At 39.7% G+C, this 23618-nt stretch overlaps 2 protein-coding genes across 2 annotated transcripts in view; both read right to left on the bottom strand.

The window, feature by feature from the left end:
* hoe1 (OCA2 melanosomal transmembrane protein hoepel1) overlaps positions 1-6422 on the bottom strand; it is a 37511-nt gene extending 31089 nt beyond the window's left edge. Inside the window, exon 1 of the mRNA XM_002059161.4 lies at positions 6073-6422. Coding sequence (XP_002059197.1) covers positions 6073-6257 — 185 coding nt within the window. The 5' untranslated portion in view covers positions 6258-6422. The remainder of the gene's footprint in view (positions 1-6072) is intronic.
* Positions 6423-7310: 888 nt separating this feature from the next.
* On the bottom strand, positions 7311-13195 carry hoe2 (hoepel2). Its single transcript, XM_002059160.4, has 6 exons — positions 12851-13195; positions 10732-11127; positions 10490-10668; positions 9702-10433; positions 8717-9043; positions 7311-8166 (listed from the first exon to the last, which is right to left on the bottom strand). The coding sequence occupies exons 1-6, from the start codon at positions 13089-13091 to the stop codon at positions 7492-7494; spliced, it is 2550 nt and encodes an 849-aa protein (XP_002059196.1). The 5' UTR covers positions 13092-13195; the 3' UTR covers positions 7311-7491.
* Positions 13196-23618: the final 10423 nt, after the last annotated feature.

Here is a 23618-nt window from a genome sequence, read left to right as displayed (position 1 = left end):
TCTTTAAGCCATAAACCAAGTCTAATTAACGAATACATTTAAAAACAGTCTACGCGAGGTTAAAAGGGGATTTTGCTCAAAAATCAAAAATGCTAAAAAGCAAGACGTGGATTTGAACTTTGAACCGGCGAGCAGCAGGTCTTAAATATTTGTCGTGATTATTGTGCTGCACGCGCACATCTCTAATTGATGGAAGGTTGGTAGAAAGGGGGAGGGGAAAATTCGCAACATTCATCCAAAAATGTTGTCAAATTGACAGCAAAATATACTCGCATTTTATTTATAGACCAACAAAACGCACAAAAGCCTCAGGCCTCAAATCTCAAAATGTTCTAATTCGCGACAGACAAAAGATAAATTTGTACAAATTTAAATGTGTGTGCGTGGGTGACTTTTGATGTGCGTGTGTGTGTGTGTGCGTGTGTGTGTGCGTGTATCTCAATTCTCTCGATTTCTTCGCATTTTCAACTCAATTCAATTGAATAAACAAACTAAGTTTTAATGCCCGCAAAATGCGCAAAAAGTCGGCTGACAATGAAGTGAACATAGCTATAGACACGCGCGTATATATATATATATATATATATCTGGATTATAATAGGAGGGGGGAAGGGGGAAGGGCAGGGGGTACAGCAGTTGAGTACCAGGCTATTCCTGGTATCCCTGGCGTATGCGTATTATCATAACTGCGCAAACTTCACATTGTTGAGCTGTCGATACCCTGTAAATAAAAACAACTAACTAGTTGTATCTTTTACAGCCATCAACTTTTCTATGGTGAATATTTTTTGTGTGCTCTTAATAGGTTTTGCCTTTCACAACATGAATATTCTAAATAGATTAGAGAATTTTGTTGTGCATATTTAAATAAATTTGTATGGACATACTTTTTCTTACTCTACTTTATATTTTCCTTTAATATTATATTCATTTTCAACAATAAACATTTTTCCAAATTGTGTTAATGCATTTGTTTTTGGGTTTTTTGAAATTTGAAATTTCTATGGAGACTCAGTCTATTTGTGCTCTAAATAGATTTGCATTTAAAATTGTAAAAAATTCGATTAGAATGTCATAAAAAGTTTTGAGTTTTGAGAAAATGCATACAATTAATTTTCAAAGTTTTCAGCACTGTCAGTCCTTTAATTGCTTTAGTTACTGTGGATTCTTAAGTACTCTTTCCGACCTAAAAATATATAATACCATTTCGCGATCTTAAGATACTTCCTTGTAGGTTTTTTTCTCTGCAGGGAATCTCTTAGTCGGGCAACTGCTTTGACTTATAAGTTCTTCTCCGACCTAATGACTTTTTGGGCTCTTTGCATGCTACCATGAAGTCTTTATATTTTCCAGGGTATCGACAAGTCGGGCATTCTCGACTTCCCTCATATGTTGTGCGGTTGCTAAGTTTCTCGAGCCACGCGCTGCTTGGCACTTAAGCGGCTTTCAAGTGGAATTTACGCTCCTTTATTTTGCAATTTTACCCGTGGCCAGGGCCAATAATGAAAACGAGAGGCGCATTAGGTGAAGTGACTGCAAAACGGTGACTGTCACCGTGACTGCGACTATGTGTGCGTGTGTGAATGTGTGTGTGTGTGTGCTTCAAGGTGTCATGTGATATGTTTGCTGGGTGCAGCCGCATTCATTCATTTATAGAATATTTGCATGCGCGGGAAAACCCATCGAATGTGCTGGAAAATGCAACAGGTCGAACCTTTAAGGGGGCATTAAGGCTTAAGCTGTTCGTCATATTAATTAGCTTGGGAATATTAATTTAAGAATTTTCTTATCTCTTAATACCCTGAACCCATGAACAATGGGTGAAAGGGGTATAATGTGTTTTCTATAGTGCAAATATCCTTCTTAATCTCGAAAACTACAAGAACTAGAAACTTGAAGTTTTAAGGATATATTCTCCTTAACATACATAGCACAAGTTTGTCATATTTTATCGATAGCTGCTCCTATTTTAAATATATCGATAAATATCGATTCTGAGACCTGGTTTTCTAGGCTTATCTCGCAGATTACAAGAGCTATTTGCACCAAACTTGATATTTAGATGCTTGACTAGTTTAAAAAGCTGGGAATTAATCACTTTGTACTTCTTAATATCGAAAACTACAAGAACTAGAAACTTGAAGTTTTAAGGATATACATTCTCCTTAACATACATAGCACAGGTTTGTCATATTTTATCGATAGCTGCTCCTATTTAAAAGATATCGATAAATATCGATTCTGAGACTTGGTTTTCTAGGCTTATCTCGCAGATTATAAGAGCTATTTGCACCAAACTTGGTATTTGGATGCTTGTATAGCTAAGACATGTTATAAAGCTTTCACTTTTTGGATACCTCTTCAAGTTACGCTCAAAATTGCACTAAACTCTATGCAGTTATACTCTCGGGTATGTGTGCACATTTATATGCCCTACTTTTGCCCTAAAAAATGCACATAGATCCCAGAACAAAGAGCGTAGTTCGTCAAGACTACATTTCCTATGACTCGAGTTCAAGCAGAAGCACGGCCGCTTATTTTTTGTATATATTTGTACACACACATATGTTAATCTACCTGTACATAGCCTAAGCTCTCACACCTTTTTAGCCTGGCAACAATTGTTATATTCGCTTGACAGAAAATTCTTGTCGGAAAACCCACATGTACGCGGTTTGCAGGGCGGAACCGGCGTTGACAATATTTCCGCAAACTACACACAAAACCGCACACACACACACACACACACACACGCGCGTTATGGCTAGTTAAGCTATGGCCACGCCCACACTTAGACAGCGACACGCCTGGCCCCTGCGCCCCCTCGGCTGGCACAATGTCACCTGTTCATCAGCATATCATGCCATTGCCTTGGACTTGTTTTGTTTCTTTTGTTGTTTGGTTCCATTAAAAATTGATCACGTGGTAATTGCTTTCCCCTGTGTGTGTTTGTGTGTGTGTGTGTGTGTGTGTGTGTGCTTGTGTGTGTGTGTGTGTGTGCTTCGGGCCAAACAACTTTGTTGCCGGCCCGTGTGCTGTGACATTGATAGCAGCGCCCAAACTGTCCCAGATATGTCAATGCCAAGGCTAACAATAGGAAGGAAAAATCTATCAAGAGGGCTTTTAGTTGGAAGTGCTCGACTTACGAGATATCCTAGTTAACTCCAATATCTGCGGAGCGATTTTTACGAAATTTTCAGGGAGTAATTATGATCTCCAAATACAAATACACACCAAAGCCCACGACGATCCCCGCACAAGTTCTTAATACTCTATTTAATGGTGAAACTAGGCTACGCATCCAAAAAGTGAAATATACTGGAGCTGTGTATGCCATACGAGAGTCTACATACCAAATTCGGTTTTTTAAACTAATATTATTCCCGAGATATGCTCAAAAGAACAGAATATTGATATCGATTTTAATCGGTCTTGTGGCGAGTTATCGAGCTTTTGATAAAAGCTTTCATTTTTCGTGCAACGGGAGGGCACAGCTTTAAATATATCAGTCTTTAAGCTCTTCTTCTCACTAGAATTGATGCTCATCGGAAATAAATATTAACTTTTTAGTCGAAGAGTCCTCAATACGAGATATACTCTCCTTGCCCATTTTCACAGGGCATCAAGACCTTGCTCGCCCTCGATTAAAACTAATGACATTCAAAATGACCCAAAAGCAAGAAGCAATACTTCATTTATTATTTATGAGAAAATATTAATTTTATCCCAATCAATAAATTTTGTTGTAACTGAATAAGTGATGGGCGGTTTAGTCAAGGCTTTCCCTTAACATTAACAGTTATGGGAACAGCTGTTTTACCCGACTCGCTGACAGATTGATTGACTGACTGATTGATTTAGATTTAAGTTTGTTCATTTTTTCACTTTCGATAAATTGTGCAATGTGGGACTCAACGTTTTCAAGATAAAGTTCACTTGTTCCTCATCACACGACCGAAAAGTTGTAGAAAGGGAATTCGTTAAAATTTTCATAAAAATACTAAAAATACTACTAGTATTTTAGTTGGTAGTTTTCTTAATATTTTATCTAATATTTTACTAAGTAATTTACTTAGTATTTTAGTTAGTTCTCAATTAATGCTAACATAGTTATCGGACAATATTTAACTGATATTTTGTTATTTTTATTCATTCAATTATTAGACAAAACGCATTGAAGACTTGTTTCACACTTTTCGAAAAAATCACCCGGCTGCGTGGAATATGTTGCTTCAAGTTTGTAAACGGAAAGTCTATTTATGATAATTTATGATCAAGCGACAGGAAAAAGGTAAGTAAAATGATTTAAAATATTAAACAAATTTCTAGAATAGTACTTATATTTTAGTTGGTATTTTCGTTAGTATTATCATCAGTATTTTCATTTGTATTTACGTTAGTATTTTCACTGGTATTTTTCTCAGTTATTTTGTGAATACTTTCATTAGTATATTTATGCGTATTATAGCTGGTATTTTTCTTAAAATTTGCAATTTTTTGATATATCCTATATTTTAGCTCTTTATTTTATCTGCCATTTTCGTTAGTACTATTATAAGTATTTTTGTTAGTATTTTATCCGGTATTTTCTTAGTATTTTCCCTGTTTGATTGTTTCGGCTCAATTCAAAAAAACTGGAAACATTTGACAGTGCTATTATATAGGTTTCAAGGTGAAATATTGCGTCTCTTCCGCAAGATTCAGATTAAATACTGCGTAGCTATATTTTTCAATTAGATTGAATAGTTAGTTCTGCGGTTCAGTTGCTGAACCAAGCGGAACTTTTAATTTAAATCGGACTCTGGTTGCAAAGATAACGCACTCTAATGCCTAAATTGGCATTTAAATGGCTCGAGAGCTGGCATTTAATTTGCCAGCCCCCATATTTATGAATACGAGCATTATTTATAGCGCCGTTAATTGTTGCCAGCTGAAAGGCCACGATTTCGCGATACATGTGTCGACGGGGCGAGGCCCCTTCTAAATACAAATCTCAGCTCCAATAATTCAACGCCTTTTGATGCTAAGCACGTTTTCCAATTGCAAAAGTACTTTGAGCTAAAAAAAAAAAACTGTTCGCCAAAATATGTTTCGCTGAAATTATGGAAAAAGTGCTCAAAAACCCATAAAATTAATAACAATTGGTCTGCTACCGACGGCGAATAGTTTTGTTTTTTTAGCTTGTCGTCAATTAGTTAAAAAGTATTTCTTATTTCAATTTATATTTTTATATTGTGTGCCAGCTTTATGCATTCTGTTTGAGCTTATTAAAAAGAAAACACATATTTTATAATTATAATTAAAAAGTTGCTAAATTTAATTATGAGCGCTCGATCACTATTTTCACATTTTCCTGTTGATTTTTATTTTGATTTTCTGATTTATTTTAATTTATTATTATTGATTCATTTCTGTGCGGATAATAATAATATGAATAATAATAATAAAAATAATAATGAGAACAATAATGATATTAATAATAATAATAATAATAGTTATAATTATAATAATAATAATAATAATAATAATAATAATAATAATAATAATAATAATAATAATAATAATAATAGTAATAATAATAATATAATAATAATATTAATAATAATAATAATAATAATAATATAATAATAATAATAATAATAATAATAATAATAATAATATAATAATAATAATAATAATAATAATAGTAACATTGGTAATAACAATAATAATGATACTAATAATAATAATAATAATAATAATAATAATAATAATAGTAACATTGGTAATAACAATAATAATGATAATAACAATAATAATGATGATAATAATATGAATATGAATAATAATAAATGAACACAGAAGATTTGCTTGAATGAAATAAATTCAAAGAAAATAAAAACAAGAAAAGAAATTGGTCAGCAGCCAAAATAAAAGGTCCTGATGCCGAATCAACAGCTGGGGTGGGGGCAATGCCATTAGGCCCAATTAAATGCTCGGGCTATTTAATTGAAAAACTTTGCCAGAAGACAAATAAAAGCGGACGCACTCGGAGCGTATACGTAATTTAATCAGTGGCCCATTCAAACTTACCGACTGCGACGATGTCTGGCATGGAAATGCAGCCAACGCGTCAGTTCCCGCAGCTTGGAGTTGCGATCCGCCTCCTCATCGTCCTGGTTGGCCGCCGTCTCCTCTGGATGCAAATGATAGGGATCATGGGTGTGGTCGGTTATCATAAATGTGGGCCTCGAGTAGGCGTAGGTAGGCGTGGACATTTTTACGTTTTATTTGTGTTTGATTCAAGCAATTCTCACTGGGCAGCATTTGCCGCGCTTTGTTTGTCTGGCATTTCTCGTATTTTTCTTTTTTTGGGGTATTTAATTTTCCAAACGAAAATTTAATTACAATTCGTTGGCCATTTGGCGCTGAGTTTGCCTTTTGGCTGGCATTAAACCGCGGGCGAGCTCTGTTTTCCGTTCACTGAAATTGATTTCAAGTGAAAAACCACAATGTGACATTTTTGTATTTAGGGAAAATTGTTTTGAGCGTGGAAAGCGTGGAAGGCGAGCCAGCTTTTCTTTGCGTTCTTTCATTTCCCAGTTGTTTTTTTTTTTCCTCTATGTCAATTCTCTTGGCACCTGGCACGTTAATCTCTGCTTTGGGACGCTATTCGCTTTCACTTGACAGCCGAATTGATTCGTTTTCCCATTTCCCCATTTCCCAGACCCAACAAATTGCCAACAAGTTCAAGAGCATTTCGCATAGCTTGACAGTCTTACGCAACTGCTCCGCCGCGGTCTCTTTATGCGTAATAATTATCGTTCTAATTCCCAACAGGTTGTAACTATGTGTAAAATAATAAATAAGCTTTACGTCGTTCGAAATATGTTTACAAATTATGACGAGAAATAATAAGGAGACAGATAAGGACTATGAATCATAGGCTTTTAAAATATACATTGATTCTTGCATCAGCTTAGCTTCGCTATGTTGTAATTCCCAACAAGTTTAGCCTTATATATTTGTTTTGTTTTTACTGTGGGAGGCATGAAAAATAAGCGAAAGGTTTCGGAAATGCCTTTAATATTATTTCACACCCATTTTCAAAGAATTATTTAAAGTGTTTTGTGAGTTGGGTTTCACCTAAGAGGTGAAATTCACCTTGCTGGGTGAAAGTGATATGGGCTAAGGTGGAAAATGGGCGGAATTCAAAATTTGTTGAAAACAATTGGACTTGGCAAAGAAAGACTCTTTTTAAATCAAAAGTCTTAATAATAGAATACTTTTATTTTCAAACTGAAACACTTTGGTTTGTGAATTTTCTCTAAATAGAGTATACGAATAAGACATTGAGAGAATACGAATACAAGAAAAGCCTTAGATTAAATTTAATTGATTTTATGCAATCGAGTAATGCATATATTAAAGCTAGTAGAAACAAATTCAGAACAGATTCAGATTTGAATATATCTGAAGCTAGGATTAAATTTTGAATAGATTTTAATATATTTAATGCCAGCTGAAGACGACGTGGGCCAGCAGCAGGTAGATGGTCATGAGTGCGATCTGGCCCAGCATCATGGGCAGCACGGTCTTCAGATACCGTGTGAAGGACAATTTGTAGCCGTGCTGCTCGGCGATGCCCGCTGCGATAACGTTCGCGGAGGCGCCATAGAGGGTGCCATTGCCGCCGAGAGAGGCGCCCAGGGTCAGGGCCCAGATGAGCGGCTGCATGGGCAGGCCCAGGGATGACTTGGCCACCAGCGAGGTGACCAGCTTGACCATCATCGCGGCAACTGGTATGCTGTCCAGCACGGCGGAGGCCAGCGCCGTGATCCACAGTATCATGGCCAGAGCCACGGCCAGTCTGTGGCCCGGCTGCACGGCCAGGATGACGTGCTCCGTCAGCTCGGCTATGCTGACGAGCAGACCGAGACGCTCCACGCACTCCATCATCACGAACATGGCGCCAAAGAAGAGCAAAGTGGTCCACTCAATGCGATGTATCAGATGCTCCATATCATCGCGATCCAGCACAATCAGCAGCAGGATCACGCCCAGCAGCGCCACCCAGCCCAGGGGCAGGGTGCGCCAGTGGGGCACCGATTGCACCAGAAAACAGACGATCACAAAGAGCAAGGCGCCAGTCGATTGCAGCAACAGCTTCTTATTCTTGATCGGGTACTGAAAATATTAAATATATTAAGTGAGGAATTGATAGAGTGACTGATTGATTGATTGATTGAAGAATTGACTGAATACAGCCCAAACAGAGCCAGGCAGTTGAGTTTTCCGCAGTGTTAACGTTATATAATATAAGTTAACTTTCTGCTGGGGTTATTTTCACCCACACGAGTGGAAAATTGGTGGAAAACAGTTTTTGTACATTTTTAACATTTTAACCCGATTGAATTTAACCTGATTGGGCAAATTCCACACGAAAGAGTGGAAAATAGGTGGAAAACAGTTTTTGCACATTTTTAATATTCTTTTCCACCTCCACAAGTGGAAAACAAAGTAGGAAATAGTTGCATTTATTTTTGTTGCTGTCAAATTTGATTCCATTGATCTCAAGCTTTTTCTTATTCTGAAGCAGAGAAGGAAGTGGGAATTGCAAGTTAGCATAGGAAAATGGAAAAAGTCTCGCAATTGCGTGAAATAATTGAAAAAGTTCTGGCTGAAAATCCATCTGCCTGCTGGTATATTCTTTTTGTCAGCAAATATTTTGTTATACCTTCTGCTTGAGCTCATCCAGCGTGCTCGCATAGATCTCTGTGGAGCCGACGCCGCGTTGTTTGCGCCTCAGCGTCCGCTTCAGGTGCTTCACCTTGCCGTGCAGCGTGCCGCGCACCAGCTGCGCGTCCTTCGAGCTGACGGCGATCGCGTTCAGTGCGCGTTGCCACACCCTAATCTCGCGCCGCAGCTCAGCCAGCTCCTTGGGCTCATTCAGGCGCAGCTCCTCAATGTTGCGATAGTAGAGACGCAAATACGCGCAGCTCTGCAGCACCGCCAGCAGCACGCCGGGCAGCATGTGTGCCACAAAGGTCAGGAAATTGACGCCCTGCGAAGGGAAGATTATGAGATTGAGAGAAATGAGAAATGAATTTGATGGGCTTGAATTGATGTGAGTGCAGAAATGCCTGAGCAAGTTCTAAGGAATATTCTGTGAAATTCTTAAAAATTTCCTTTTATAAATTTTAACAAATACAAGTCGATGTCTTTATGCAGCGTTTGTGCTTCTTCTTTCCTGAGCTCTATACTATGCTACGAGATATTCATTCGGGATTAACTGCAAGGCTCTATCTATAGGTGTAATGCATTCTGACTTAACTCGAGTGCTTATAGGCCGATCTTTATAAAATTTCTTGGACTTAAATATGGCCTAAAAAAGCGTGCATAAACCAAGACCCAAGGCTCTATCCTTAACATAGTTTTTTTTTTTTTAAATTCTTGAAAGAATGCTGGGAAGTATCTAAAAAGTGAATTATTTTCAACTTTTACATGGCATACGAGAATCTATAGACCATAATTCTCGAGTTGCGCTTAGAAAACCTTGTCACAAAATCGATATTTATCGATAAGTAGAACATTGAAGAAGATATCGTAATGTTATGATAAACTAGCTTTGCGTTGGGTTCTAGAGAATATATATTTATAGTTGTAGATCTCTAGCTTGTATAGACTCCGAGATAGACGGGTTCAGAAAAGTTGTTACTCACATTCTCGACGATAAAGTGATTTGTGCCGACGATAATGCTGATGGGATCTCCAATGGGTGTTAGGGCGCCGCCGATGTTCGCGTGGACAATGATGCCCATGACGACGGGCAGGGGATCCAGCTGCATGACCTCACACAAACGTATGGCCACGGGCGTGAGCAGGAGCACGGTGGTCATGTTGTCGAGGACGCTGGACACGAGGCAGGTGGCCAGGCAGAGGCTGTAGATCATGGGCCAGATCTTGCCGCCGGATATCTCGAAACAGACGACGGCCAGATAGTCAAAGACGCCCGTCTCGGTCAGAATGAGGATGAGCAGCATCATGCAGAAGACGAGCGTGAGCAGCTCCATGTCCATCCACTGTTTGATCTCCTCCATGTTGGGGCGATCCTGAAAGACGGCCAGCGCGGTCACCGACAGCACGGCGCATATCATTGCCGCAAAGGGGCGATCCAGCTGCTCCCAGACGAGCAGCCCGTAGAACAGCAGCAGGATAATCCCCGCCAGAATGCTGCCCGTGCGATTGTTCACAATCAACGGATTGTAGCTCAGCTCCAGGGCCAACTCCTGCCCCGCATCGCTATAGATGTGCAGACGCATTTGGCTGGCGGGCCTGGAGAGTAGCTCCTGCAGCTCCGCGGTCAGCTGGAAGGTGTGATTGCGGGGCACGGCGGGCGCATGAAGCAGCTGCTCCTCGTTCACCAGGGTCAGCTGCCAGGGCGCCAAAATGTCCTGGGAAGGATTGAGTGGAACAGCTAGAGACAGGCTTTGGCTAGGTCTTGACTTACCTGGAACTCCTTGCTTCGATTGAGGCTGAGCTGCGGCTGCACAAATAAATGAGCTCGGTGTGGCTCCGACTCCGACTCCGTCTCGTTCCGCTGCTGGCCGAGCAGCTGGCTGGAGGTATCAAAGGCGCCGAGCAGCTTCAGCCGAAAGTCGCCCATTGGCTTTTGCTGCAGCTGGAAAACTAAAAGTGGACGGGGGGTTTAGCTTACGGATGGAGGAGCAGCTGTCCTGGCTGTCTACCTACATTTGCCGTGCTCGCCCTGCGGCACCTGGACTATCTTCTCCAGCAGCTGCTTCTCGCCGACGCTGATCAGGACGGCCGCGGCGAATAGCCAGCAGATCAGTAGGCCGCAGCGTTTCCAGAGCTTGTCGCGCTGCAGCTGCTCCTTGGAGCGCTTCGATCTGTGATGTATGCGCCGGGCCAGAGCCTTGGCATTGCCGGGCCCGTTCGCCTGCGGCTGCTCCTGCTCCGAGTGCGTGGTGGTCACCTCGTCATCTGTGCTCTCCAGGCCGTTTTTCAGCTTGATGTCCAGATAATCGGAGCCCGCATAGCTGGAGGCTCGGCCTCTGGAAGGGTCCTCCTCCTCGCCGGCGTCCAGGTACGCCTCCTCCGGCTCGCTGTCGCCGCCGACCATAGAGCCTGGGTATATGAATAATGCATGAGCTATTTATTTATTTTATTTGCCATCTTGACGAGGGTCAACTGCGTGTCAGGTGCGTGTTAAGTGCTTGTCAGGCGCTTGTCAATTTATCGATTTGACAGCGTTTAATATTCGACAAATGTGTTGCCTGCTTTTCAGCTCAATCAAAGAAATAATAATAACAAGCAAGATTTATTTTTATTGTTGAGAAAATACAGAAAGAAACAAATAATAATCGAGATTTGAGATGAGAAAAGTTATCGATTCTTTTCAAATAATATTTAAATAATATTTGTTCTTGTTAAACAAATTCTAATAATATTTTTCTTATATATATACATTTATCTGGTCCTGAGCATGAGAATATTTCCTAGAAATAGCTCCTGAGTCCGACTGGTAGATACCCTGCAATCAGCTAGAATCGTTCCGACTGGTAGATACCCTGCTTCAAACCTTCGCTATACACATTCCAGCAAACATTCTTCGACATACTATACACACACAGAAGCCTTCTCCCCTTAAGTTATTTCTGCTTGATTTAGTCTCATCCCACGAAAATGTCTTCCCGAATAACTTGGCCGCTTATTGTCTGCTCTTCAGGGCATTAATATGGCAGCAAATTGTGTGCACATACCAAAGACCGAGACTATACAAGCAACTATTTTTATTATAGGGGGGGAAGGGAGTTAGGAGTCCAAACAGCGAATTATTGTGGATCTGTGTATGCCTAACGAGAGCCCACATGCTAAATCTGGCATCTTGAGCTCTCTCTGAGATGTGCTCGAAACTCAGTTGATCGAAGCTGATTCTCATCGAAATTGATTTTTATTGATATCGAATTTTGTCGATAACGACTTTTATCAAGATCGACTTTATTGATTGATTTTCATGGTTAAAGTTTGTTAAATTGAAGACTGAGCCTATCGATAACTTCTATCGATGCAATTAAATCAATTAAAATCGATAACGACTTTTATCAATATCGACTTGTTTGATTTCGATATAAATCGTTATTGATTTTATGGATAGTATGTAGATTTTTATCGATAAGGATTGTTTTCGATATCGGAGTTTATCGATATACCATAGTTCTTATTTGTTATCGATTTTTATTGATTTAATGGCATCGTGGCAAAGTAACAATAGGCCCTGTCTTCAATTAAGGAAATTCTGAAATATGCTAAGAAAACAGTTGATTGATGCAGATTTCTATCGATATTGACTTTTTTCGATTTACCTCGATATCGAATCTTATCGATAACAGCGATAATAATCGATCTTTATAGATATTGATTTCTACTGTTATTGATTGATATAATGGACTTGTCGCTGTCAATTGAGAAAGCACGAATTTACTCATTTTCCTCTAGTTTCTAATAGATTTATCGATTAGGCATATCCGTCTTGAGTCTGGAGGCTTTCAATGTGAATTATATATAAACCTTACGATACATTGGCCACACCCAAAGCACGAAAGTGTAATGTGCCTAGTTTTACAGCTAGAGTCAACAAATTGCCCATGCAGAAGACAAGAAGACAAGCAGGAGAGTTTTTGCGAACAGGGTATTGTGCAGTCGGTTACTGCCGACTGCAACGGATTTAAGAGCTGCATCTTGAAGATGCTTTTAGAGCAAGAGGTGACCAATCATCTTTAGGCCAGGCAAGTGCTCATCTGTGTATATACCCTGCAAATGTAAGCAGATGCGGCCATGCTCGACTTACCGTAAATGCGTTCGTTCTCCATTTGAAAGCTGGCCATGCTGGGATCATGTCGAATCTCAGCCGGCAGCGCGCGCCACACCTGCAGCGACTGCTCCGTGACCCCCGCAGCCTGCCCGGACCCGGGCTGAACGTCCAATTGATTCGATTTGCACGGCACGCGACGCTGCAGCTCGATGTTGCAGGCGCCTGCGGCCGGGGGGCGACGACGACCCAGACGACGCAGCATCTCTAGCAAACCCATGACCAGATCCGTATACAAGGGGGCAAATGTTTGACTGGAGCACTTGGAGCTGGAGCTCGGACATGCGAGCGGCCCGCGACTCGAGTTGCGACTGATGCGCGTCGAGTCGAGCCGAGAGTTTGCGGCATTTGCTTGGCTTCGCCGTCGCTTTCAATATTGAATGTGTGCCCCTGCCACCACGGCCCGCCCACTTCCAGGATGGGCCGGCGCCTGCGCCAGTTTTTCCATAGAATTCTTTCATTATATTTTTTTTGTCGGCATTTCCGTGTTTTGGTCGCAGTTTCGCTTTCATCAACAAGTTTCCCTTTGTTATGGCTAGTTGCCATATTTATGGGGACGTGTCAACAGCTCCTCTCCTCTCGCTTCCCTAATTAAATAATTAATTCACAACCGATTTTTTTTTTGCGCTTCACTCGAAATTGCGCATACGACATGTGTGCGCATTGTCTGTGCGGCGGTGGCACGTACCAAACGTGGGGTAGCTCAGACCCAAAACGTGTCGCAAAAAATTGAAAAAAAAAATAACTGCAAATGAAATAAAATTCCTAAAATAGTGTTTGGCAAATAAATGTCGCTCGCAAATTAACACACTTCTAAGTTACAACGTTTTTTTTTGGCCTGGTTTAGCTTTTGATTTATAAGCGGCAGGTCGCTGGCTCAAATTGAGCTGCAGTTGAAGAATTGGGGCATTTTTTACGTTCATTTGTCGTAATTTTTTTATTTTTATAACTGAACTTATTCACATTGAAAATTTGGCCTGCTCGATTGATGTTTTACAGGGTATTTCAGCTCCGTTTCTTCATTTCTAATCCAATTGGTTTCGAGCCTCGCTAAGCTGGCTCAGCAATGACAAGTACCAACAATTGCGTGAAACTTGGCTAACAGTTCAGCGGTGAGCTTAATTAGAAGCTATATTCACCTTAATGGTGTAGACCTTTGCTAGTGGTGGGAAACTGCGCTGCACGCTTAATAGGTGTCTGGTGAAGTCAGTGCATTATTGTGTATGGTGTGTGCGTCAGCTAAGAACAGTGCTTAGTTTCGGTATTCAATCTGTGCAGATAACGACATAGCAGCAGTGCTTACCAAAATAGCAATTGATGTGAAGCTGCATTAATAGGTAGCAACCACAGTAAATGTCTATTCGAGGTGAAAATATAGTGGCAGATTCACCCTGCTGCTTTTGCTATTGGTGCGAAACTGCACTAATCGGCAGCTATCACATTCTGTCCGAGGTGAATGTATAGAAGCAGTATTCAACACGCTGTATTTAGGTACCTGAGGTGAACACAATGAATCTAGGGTGGGGTGTGTGCATCGGGTGGAAACTGTGGTAGATTTCGGAATAGAATTTTGCTGTTAAACAAAGCAGAGCTCATTAAAATTCGGATACCTTACATCAAGCCTCTGTTGTAAGTTTGTCTCTATGTTAATTTTGAATTTAGATTTCTTAAATTGTTAATAAAATAGACTAGAGCTAAAGTAAGCATAAATTAGGTATGTATTGTGTATTAAAAGTAAGCGTTCCCAAGCCGAGCTTTGGTACTCGATCCCTAAAGCAGACCTGACTGTGATGCAGTTGCCTTGCACCCAATACATCAGCGCGATTAAGGGCCATTCCAGTAACTGGTTCCGATGAGAAGTCCACATGCCAATGGCGCCAGAGTCGATTACAAAACATAGACATTAAATGCAGAGGATGTGACACTAATTGCATTGATTTACCAGGCCCTATAGGCCAGACACAAGCGCAGCCAGGCAGGCAGGCTGGCGAAAGGCAGGCAATTCAGGCGACAACTGTTAAAAGTGGCTCTAGGAGAAGTGGGTCCACTCCACCATTGTCCCCCCCCCTTCCTCCTTTGCTCCTTTACCAATTCCATGGAAACCCGTTCCGAGTCAACAAACTCCAGTTGCAGCTCCCATTGGACGTTTGCTGTTCCCTTTTTCAATTATGCTAAATTATTGCCTAATGACATATTAATTTGCACAAGTGCATGTGTGGGCGGATGTGGGCGTGGCTAATGTATTAGCACAATTTAAGTTGATTTACAGTTGAAATGTCATTGCAAATACAGTTTTACAGTCACTTAGACCTTAAATATTTAGGGGAAACTTATTATTCCTTTTGATACTTGCTTTGATTTAGATAATATCGATAAATATCGATAAATGTCGATAAATATCGATTATCAGACAATGTTTTTAAGCATTACTCGAAGACTTGAAGAGGTAGACACAACAAATTTAGCATGTAGGCTCTCGTATGGTATATACATATGGAGAATATTTCGATATCTGCTTCGATTTCGAAAATATCGATAAATATCGATTTTCGGATAAAGTTTTTTAGCCATTACTCGAAGACTTAAAGAGCTATTGACACAAAAATGGGTATGTTGGTTCTCGTAAAGTATATACAGCTGAGGAACATTTATTTTTGATAGCTCCCGACATACCCTGTAAATATTAAAGACCTGAGTTAATCAAAAACATATTGCCCGTATACAATCTGGACCAAAGAGAAACATCAGCAGTGCCTCTGTGCAGGGTATCACTTAGTCGAACACTCTCCACCAAACATTTTAGTGTTTGTTTTGCAAATCGTTTCAAACGCATCCATCGCAATACCATCTGGTATATTTTCTCGGTTCTCAGTTCTTATACTTGTTGTTGTTGAAATCTCTGGCTCATTTGGCTTTTAATTGGCCATTTAATGGCTGGCCTCGACGTCTGGCGAAATGAGTTTTCGCCCAGCTGTGTGTTTTCTGGCCAGGTCTTTGTCGATTTTCCGCGTCCAGACAATGTAACTGGCAGGTGGCGTCGCCTTTTGGCAATTACCTGGCGGGGCTTTTGTAGTCCTTGAGGGCGAGAGTATGCTTTGGGTCAAAGCATTTGCTTTTGGCCCCGCACTAGGCAAATTGCGAGCTGCTGGGAAGGGTAGGCCTGATGGGGGGGTAAAATGCCTTTTTAGGCCCGGACTATTGACGCACATATTGCATTTGGCTTAAAGGACATTTCCGGATTTTGTCTGCAGCCTCTTTGAATGCATTTCCTGCTTCTATGCATTTTTCCTCTACACACACACACACACACACACACACACATTTCCTACCACTTTTAATTAATCAACCTGCCATCGACTTTGACGTTGGAAAACTCCAGTCAATATGCCATTCCCAACTGCCAATAAGAGCTGACCCCACTCCCCCCTCTGTTCAGCCACAACCCTCAGTTGCCTTTAAAGCCTTTAAGCCCATTTTTAATTCAAGCTCATTTCCTCGCTTCTCTCTCTCTCGCTCTCTCTTCCTCTCTCATTTCCTCTGAACAGTTGCCATTTCTGGCTTTTGTTTCTTTTCATTTCCTTTGACTTTGCCTTTTGCTGCCTTTTTGAGTGCTGTAGGTCATGACTTGGTAAGGTGGTTTTTCATGCATTGTTGAGAATTGCATTGCGAACAAATTTTACGAATAAGGTTAATTAAAACTCTTCCCTGTACGTTATGTAAGACACGGCTATATCAGAGTATTCTTACTGTAAGAATTGCTCCAAAATACGCAATCGTGACGTCACAAATCATACTTAAACTCCTCCGCCGTTGCGTTGTGACGTCATCATTTCTTAGTTTTGCATTCCTCTTTGCGCTCTCAAGAAAAATTTGATGCCGTTAATAATAAGTATCATGAATGCAAAGAGCTGTTTAGGGGAAGGGAGGGGGGGGGGGGGGCGTAATTTGGTACGTCCACTGCGCTCATGCCTTTGGTCGCAGCGCTTTAGATGCCGTTATCTTCGAAGCACGCCATGCGGTTGGAGTGCAATGCAGGAGCTTCGCTAGCTGTGCGCTCGCAGTTGCAATTGTATTAGTGCGAATGCCGGCTGAACACAGGCGCGAGCCTAATGAGCCGAGTGCCGATTGCCGATTGCCGATTGCCGATTTAGTCTGTGCGCGTCTGCCCCGTCGATCGTTCGTGTGTTCGCTGCGCGCGCCTTAAAACTCGTAAAATCCTCATTAAATTAGTTTTCATTCGCTAAATTGTGTTCCATTAAATAGTGCGGTTCGTGTTGTGTGTGTTAGTTAATAATCGATCTTTGTCGCATAGCAAATAATCAAGAATTAATATCAAGAACAATGCGTCGCATCATTTTTGCTGCTGAGCTTTTTCAACAAAAATTGGCGCGCAGTTAAGAGAGAGCGAAGCAGAGAGAGAGAGAGAGAGAGAGCGTGGGAGAGCATAAAAATCAACTATTCAAGATGTTCTTAAGCAGGTAAGCCTGTTTTTGCATATATATGCATATTTATACCCTTTGCATGGGGTATATTGTTTTTGTGGGTCAGTTGGTTTTCTGTTCTGTTCTGTTCTTAAATTAAAAGTAAATTAAAAAACATTTTTCAAATGTTCTAAATTTAGAAATAAATTAAAAATAATATTCATGTATGGAAATCACAATTTAAAAAGTGCCTTAAATATTATTCCTGCTAGGAATAAATATAAATTGAGATTAAAGTTGCTTAACTTAGGCAAAATTTCTAAAATTAAATAATAACCAAAAAGGGCAAAGAAAATGTCGTAACGAGCGAATTAATTTTATAGAAAATTCGTCAATTTAAAACTCATCAAATGAAGCGCGGGGTAGCTTGGCTTTGAAGGATATTCATCTGGCTCTTGGCTCCAAGCCTGTCTCTTATAAAATCTCTCAATTTCAACAACATTTTCATCCCGACTTTGGTCTAAAATTGAAGTCCGCATGGATCTAAAATTAAAGTCCTCATTTTTTTGCGCTGTGCCTCGCTGCGCTTTGTCTTTTGTCCACAATGGAGTCAAAGGAGTTTTTAAAACGAATCCGTTTTCGATTGTTCATCAAATTTTCCTCGATTTTTCCTCGCCATTTTTTTTTCGGATACGCTGAGTGCGCAGCTCGGTGGGGCGCTTTTTGGTGCCTTTTATGCGAATTTTTTTTGTTATTTTTTTTCTTTTTTTTTGGCTTTTGTCGAGCGTGGCGCAGCGTCGCTTTTGGCGTCCATTGTTTACTTCCGTTTCCGGTTCGGGGCACGGCATATGCAAATATTTTCAACATGATTGCATTTCTCTATTTTGCTTGCTTTTGTGCGTTCTCCCCGCGACAAAACAGATTGATTCCAGTTAAAAGCGAATAATCAATCAAATCAAATTAAAATTCAAGTCTGATCGAAAATGAAATTTACAATATTTCCCGTTGCCTGATGCATTCCGAAACGGAAATTAAACTAAGGATGCGGTTTTTACACATACATGCGTGTGTGTGTGTGTGTTGGCTGTAATCCTATTACATACTTGAACATAAGCAGGGGAAAAGCCTGTTAGTGCCTAAGACGAATATGTTTTCTTTTTTCTATATATTTTTAAAAATTCACAAGACTCTGTGCCTTGATTGTTTGATTGATTGAAGCTCTGCGAGCTGCAAGGCTGCATTTTTCACAGCATTTACTTTTCTTGAGTACAAAGTTCTTGAAAAACTTCAGAAGCTTTCCTGGAAAATGCCCATATAAATTTGCAGTTGATTTGATCTGAAATAATAAATATCATTGCCCAGGCAACTTTGGCTTACTTTTTGCAAGTATTTTTTCACATTACAGGGTATCGCATAGTCTAAATTGTGCTCATTTCGGCTGCTCGGCTTGTTGCTGGCGCCTAAGTGTAATCAAATTAATTTGTTTATTTACCAAAATGAGCTTCGCACTTTTTACGCGTTTTTAAGCACATTTCGAGTCGTCCTTCTTCTCGCAGTCACTTGAACTAATTAACTCTAAATATTTACACATGCCGCATGTGACCCGTGCCCCCCCTACACACCCCTTTACTTCCTCTCCCACGTTACCCTTCCGTGATTTTCGTCTGCGTGCCTTGTTTTCCCTTGTTTTTTTTTTTCCACTTTCAACTCTTTAGCGATGTTCTGCTTCGGTGTCTTGTAAATATAAATTAAAACAAGAGAGTCGAGAGTCGGTATACGATCGGCAGATACCCTGTAGTCGCTATCGCAGAGAGTAAAGTTAAATAGCTGCATGACAAATCTAATAAAATCTTTGAAAAATTATTACAGTTTATAAACTCTCTGAAGAGAGAGAAGAATCAGGAAGTTTACAATCGATATTTATCGATTTTGGGAAATAAGTGAGTTAACTTAAAATCTTCTTCCTCTCTGCTAGGAGATATATTGATAAATATAGATATATATATATATATATATGTATTGCTGATCCAGAATATATATGCCTTTTCGACTTGGTAATCCTTTCTTTCTCATTTCACATTTGGTAAATGGAATTGACCCCTTCTTTCTCTCTCTCTGATCTACACATTTGCTCAACTCTATTATACCCTTTCTTTCCCTGTCTCTCATACACATTTTCCCAACTCCGTCATACCCCTCACACCCTCCGGTACAGGGTATAACAAGCCGTTTTTTGTTGCTGTTCTGGACGCCAGACGTGGAAATGTTCTCCTGTCTCAGTTTTTGGCAAAACTTTGTAAACGACTTTTTGGTTCCGGTTGCGTGTTTGAATTTTTTCAACGTTTTGCCGTTCGCCTTGGCAAATTAATTTAATAATTGTCTAAACAACATTTTGTTCGAGAGTTAAGACTCTTTAATGCTTGAAGATGTGTGCATTTTAGAGGGTTTACATTTTGAAATAAATATGGACAGTGCAAAAGTGGGTGTCCGGATATGAAGGCATATCCGAGCTCGCTAGTCAACAGCCCCTGCGAATACCCTTTAATAAAGTTTAACTGCATTTTGCAATATCAACTGCGAATGCTTTGCAATTTGTATTTTACCAGTTTGCCAGCTCTTGGCATTTTAAACAATTAACAGAATTTATTATTAAGTAATTTGCATGTTCAGACAGAATTCGCAGCAAAAGCAACACTTGAGCTGGGCAAATGTTGCACTTCGCCTGCGGCCAGTTGTTTGCCAGAGATTGGAGAATGGAATTATTAACATTTGGCGAGCTACTGTGCTGCCGATAGTTGGTCGCTGATAAATGTCTCAAATGTTGCGTTTTGCAATGCAAATTAGAGGCCAGCATGAATTTGTGCTTATCGCGATGCTAGGCGTGAGATATGCAGGCCGAGATCTGACAGTTGCGATAGATGCGATTTTAACATTGCGTTTAGTGTCAACAGAACAGACAATTGTTGCCATGAGAAATGACTGAAAGCGGCATATTTCGCACAGGTTTATTAAAAATTATTTATTTAGCTGTTGTTTAGGCGGGTCTTAAGTCAGAGAAAGAAAGATATCTCATGAAGATCCTGAGATATCTTGTGTGTCGTATCATCATGAACTAAGGAAGTTTATTATTCAATTTATTGACTCAAGCATTTATTTCTTTAATATAATATTAATATTATTATGGTTTACTTTCATTCGAAACAATTAAAACTTACTTAGTTATATCTTATATATCACAAGTTAAACTCACCAAGGTCTTCAGATTAATGTAATATTTTGCACCATCAACAAAGTGCGAAGTTTTTAAATGCTTCAAGTTATTTGCTTGGCACTTGTTTTTCTAAAGCTGCGATATTTATGTTGTTGCACGATTGGTTGTTGTATTTATCACTTGTTTAAGAATATTTTAACATTAATAAATTTATCTCACAAATAACTTGGAGTAATACTTTTATATAACTGTTTAAGGTTTCAAGATAATATCACACTTAATTCCTGAAATATCCCACGTCATCTTAAGCTAATACTGATTTTTCAACATTAATTTTCATGCAATCAACGGAATCGCAAGTATATATATTTATCACTTATTTATATGTACCTGCTTAAAGTTTCAAGATAATAGCACACATAGTTCCTGAGATAACTCAGTTTATCTCAAAAATATTGCGCACAATCAAGCTCAAATACCAAAAGCTGTTATATAAGTTTTTGCCAGTTATTTATAATAGATCGATATGTACGTTAAACTTCTTGAAAATTACACAATAGCAAAAATATCTCTATTAAGAACTTTTCATTTTCATATTTTGAAAGAACATGTCTCAATCCCTACATATTTCCTCTCAAAATTCAAGGAAGGAAGGTTATAAATTGCTTAAAATTACGCAATTAGCACTTGTTCACATAAATTTAAGACTTTAAGGCGATAACATAAAGAGGTCCTGAGATATATGTGCATGTGTTGATGCCGTGTGAGGCAACTTAAATGGCCAGTTGAATGATGGATGCATCAGGAACAGACGTTGGCTCCGGCTCCTTTTTGTAAACCGAAACAGCTGCTGCTTTTGCTTTTGCTGCTGCTGCTGCTGTTGGGACGCATCCATCAAAAGCTAACAGTCCCTGCGGAATACAATGGACACAAAGGATGCGTTTGGCTGTTGCCGCTGGCCATAATGAAAGCCAACATTGTCAAAAGCCAGTTGGCCCAAAAGCCTTTTGTTGTGATTTATATTGATGGAACGATAAGCTGAAGCTACAAAACCGGACCATGGAGCCACGCAACATGGGATATTGAAGCACTTGGCCGTAATGAATTGCGGCCTTGGCTCAAACTCTGCAGCTCCTTGTTGGCCACGATTTTGCAGGATGTGCTTGTTTTACCAAAACCAAAAGCGACTACAGTGTTGAAAAGTTCCCTAACAGTCAGCAAATTGTGGCGCTAGAAACTTCAGACTCTAGACTTCATTTAATTGCAATATCTAGGTTTTTGATAAGAAAACTTGAAAGACATGTAGACAAGTAGAGTTTCAATCCCAACTAAATAAATCTAATCATAATAAGCCTTTATACACCCTTTCTTACGGCTTTATCTCAAGAAAAATACAAAGTTTTTAGGTTTGAACCAGCGCTTTTGCCATTTTTGAGAGAATTGTTTCGCCTTGTTTGCAGTTTGAGATGGAATAATGTTATTTCGTGTTAAGGAATTTTATTTTAAATTTATTTCAGAGAACAAAATATATGAACTATTTCTCCACGCAGGAATTACTGGTTCAAACCCAGCTGGTTGTGCACTTCTCCAATTGTTTGTAGGATTATTTTCTTAACTAGTATATAACAGGAACACTTTGAATCGTTTATATAACTCAGTTTCAGCTTCGGTTAGCTCTCCTTTTAATCTGTCCACTCACATGACGGCTTTCGGTTTCATTTTAGAAAGTCACAGGCGAGTATCACAAAAACCGTCAATTTGTTTGGCCTTTCGCTGCAAATTAAATGCAAGTTACGTCAATTTCTTCCACATGAATATCGCTTTTTGTTGCGGCGCATAATTTGCATTGCCATGCAAATTGTTGAGGTTTCTTACATTTAATTGTTGAGACCATACAAATTTCAATAGCTGCGCATTTGAACGTGCAACACAAAAAATACCAATTGTAAATGACATTGACTGTCCGCCCGTCTTTCGCACAGTTTATGGAACCGGGAGTGCTTAAATGGATTTATTGTAGTTATTTAAACTTAATAATGTATTTGAAAAGTTTCAGCTGTCTAAATTGAAAAGGTCTTGAGATATGGGCAAATATATTTAGCCATTGCAAAGCTAGCAACGCTGACACAATATAAATTAAAGCAGCTGACAAATGTAGCGATAAACCTACCAGTTTACCCTATATTTATTTCTTGGAACCCAGACTTATCACTGTCTTGCCTGAAAAGATCCTGAGATATAAAAGACCGCAAAGTCGGCTAGTGTAAAGAGGTATAGGATATAGACATATATTTGTCATTGTCATAATGACAATACAAACTGAGGAGCTGTTATTACACATACTTATTTTTACGCCCATGTTATTTCGTACTGTGTTTGGAACCCGGAAATATTTGATATATTTCTTGAAACTATTTATACTTGAGTACAGCCACAGAAAGTTTCGCTCGTCTAGCTCGAAAAGATCCTGAGATATCAAGGCATGACAACATTGGTGATTGAATGATAACTTCATTTACCATTAAGGGCAACTTCGATTCGACTTCTCAAGGCTCATGCGTAAATTTCAATTACCAATTTAATAATTTTTGTATGCTCCGTTTCCGCAAATGCAAATCACTCAAAAAAGGGGGCCCACGTTTAAAATATGCTTGAAGAATGCTCCAAATATTCAAATTAACTCAATTTGTCAGATGCCAAATTGACCTTCAGGTTGGTCAAGTCGCTGACTCACCGGCCCTCCGATAACTATTGACACCTACTGTGAGCGCCCTCTCCTCCATCCCCTGCCACCTTCCCCTCTATTGCTCCGAGTATTGCTCCAATAATCGAGCGCAGTCGAAACCAGTTTCTCTTCTTTTTAGTGAGATGCGCTGTGGATGACATTGAAATTATTGTTCCATGGCCCCATCACGAGTCCCATTCATGAGATGCACAACAAGTTTCTCGAGATGCCGATCATTTTAATTGGGTAGCTCGTGTTGTGGCTTTTTGCTCTGTAATTTGTAAGCTTTATCAATTTATCAAGATGCGGGCCATACGCATGTTTATGCATGTCATTAAAGTTCTTGTTTTATATTTAGTTTTTTTCTTCCTTCTTTGTTTTTGGATCTTT

Source organism: Drosophila virilis, chromosome 4 (genome assembly GCF_030788295.1).
Source record: "Drosophila virilis strain 15010-1051.87 chromosome 4, Dvir_AGI_RSII-ME, whole genome shotgun sequence".
NCBI lineage: Eukaryota > Metazoa > Arthropoda > Insecta > Diptera > Drosophilidae > Drosophila > Drosophila virilis.
The sequence above is the reverse complement of the archived record's forward strand: the minus strand, read 5'-3'. Positions and strand labels throughout refer to the sequence as shown.

What these genes read in the sequence shown, in the direction of transcription:
- hoe2 (XM_002059160.4), bottom strand. Translation starts at nt 13,091, where the DNA reads ATGGGTTTGCTAGAGATGCTGCGTCGTCTGGGTCGTCGTCGCCCCCCG. An exon ending in ATCGAAGCAAGGAGTTCCAG is followed by an intron (nt 10,434 to 10,489) that starts GTAAGTCAAGAC and finishes AATCCTTCCCAG; the next exon opens with GACATTTTGGCGCCCTGGCA. An exon ending in ATCACTTTATCGTCGAGAAT is followed by an intron (nt 9,044 to 9,701) that starts GTGAGTAACAAC and finishes TTCCCTTCGCAG; the next exon opens with GGCGTCAATTTCCTGACCTT.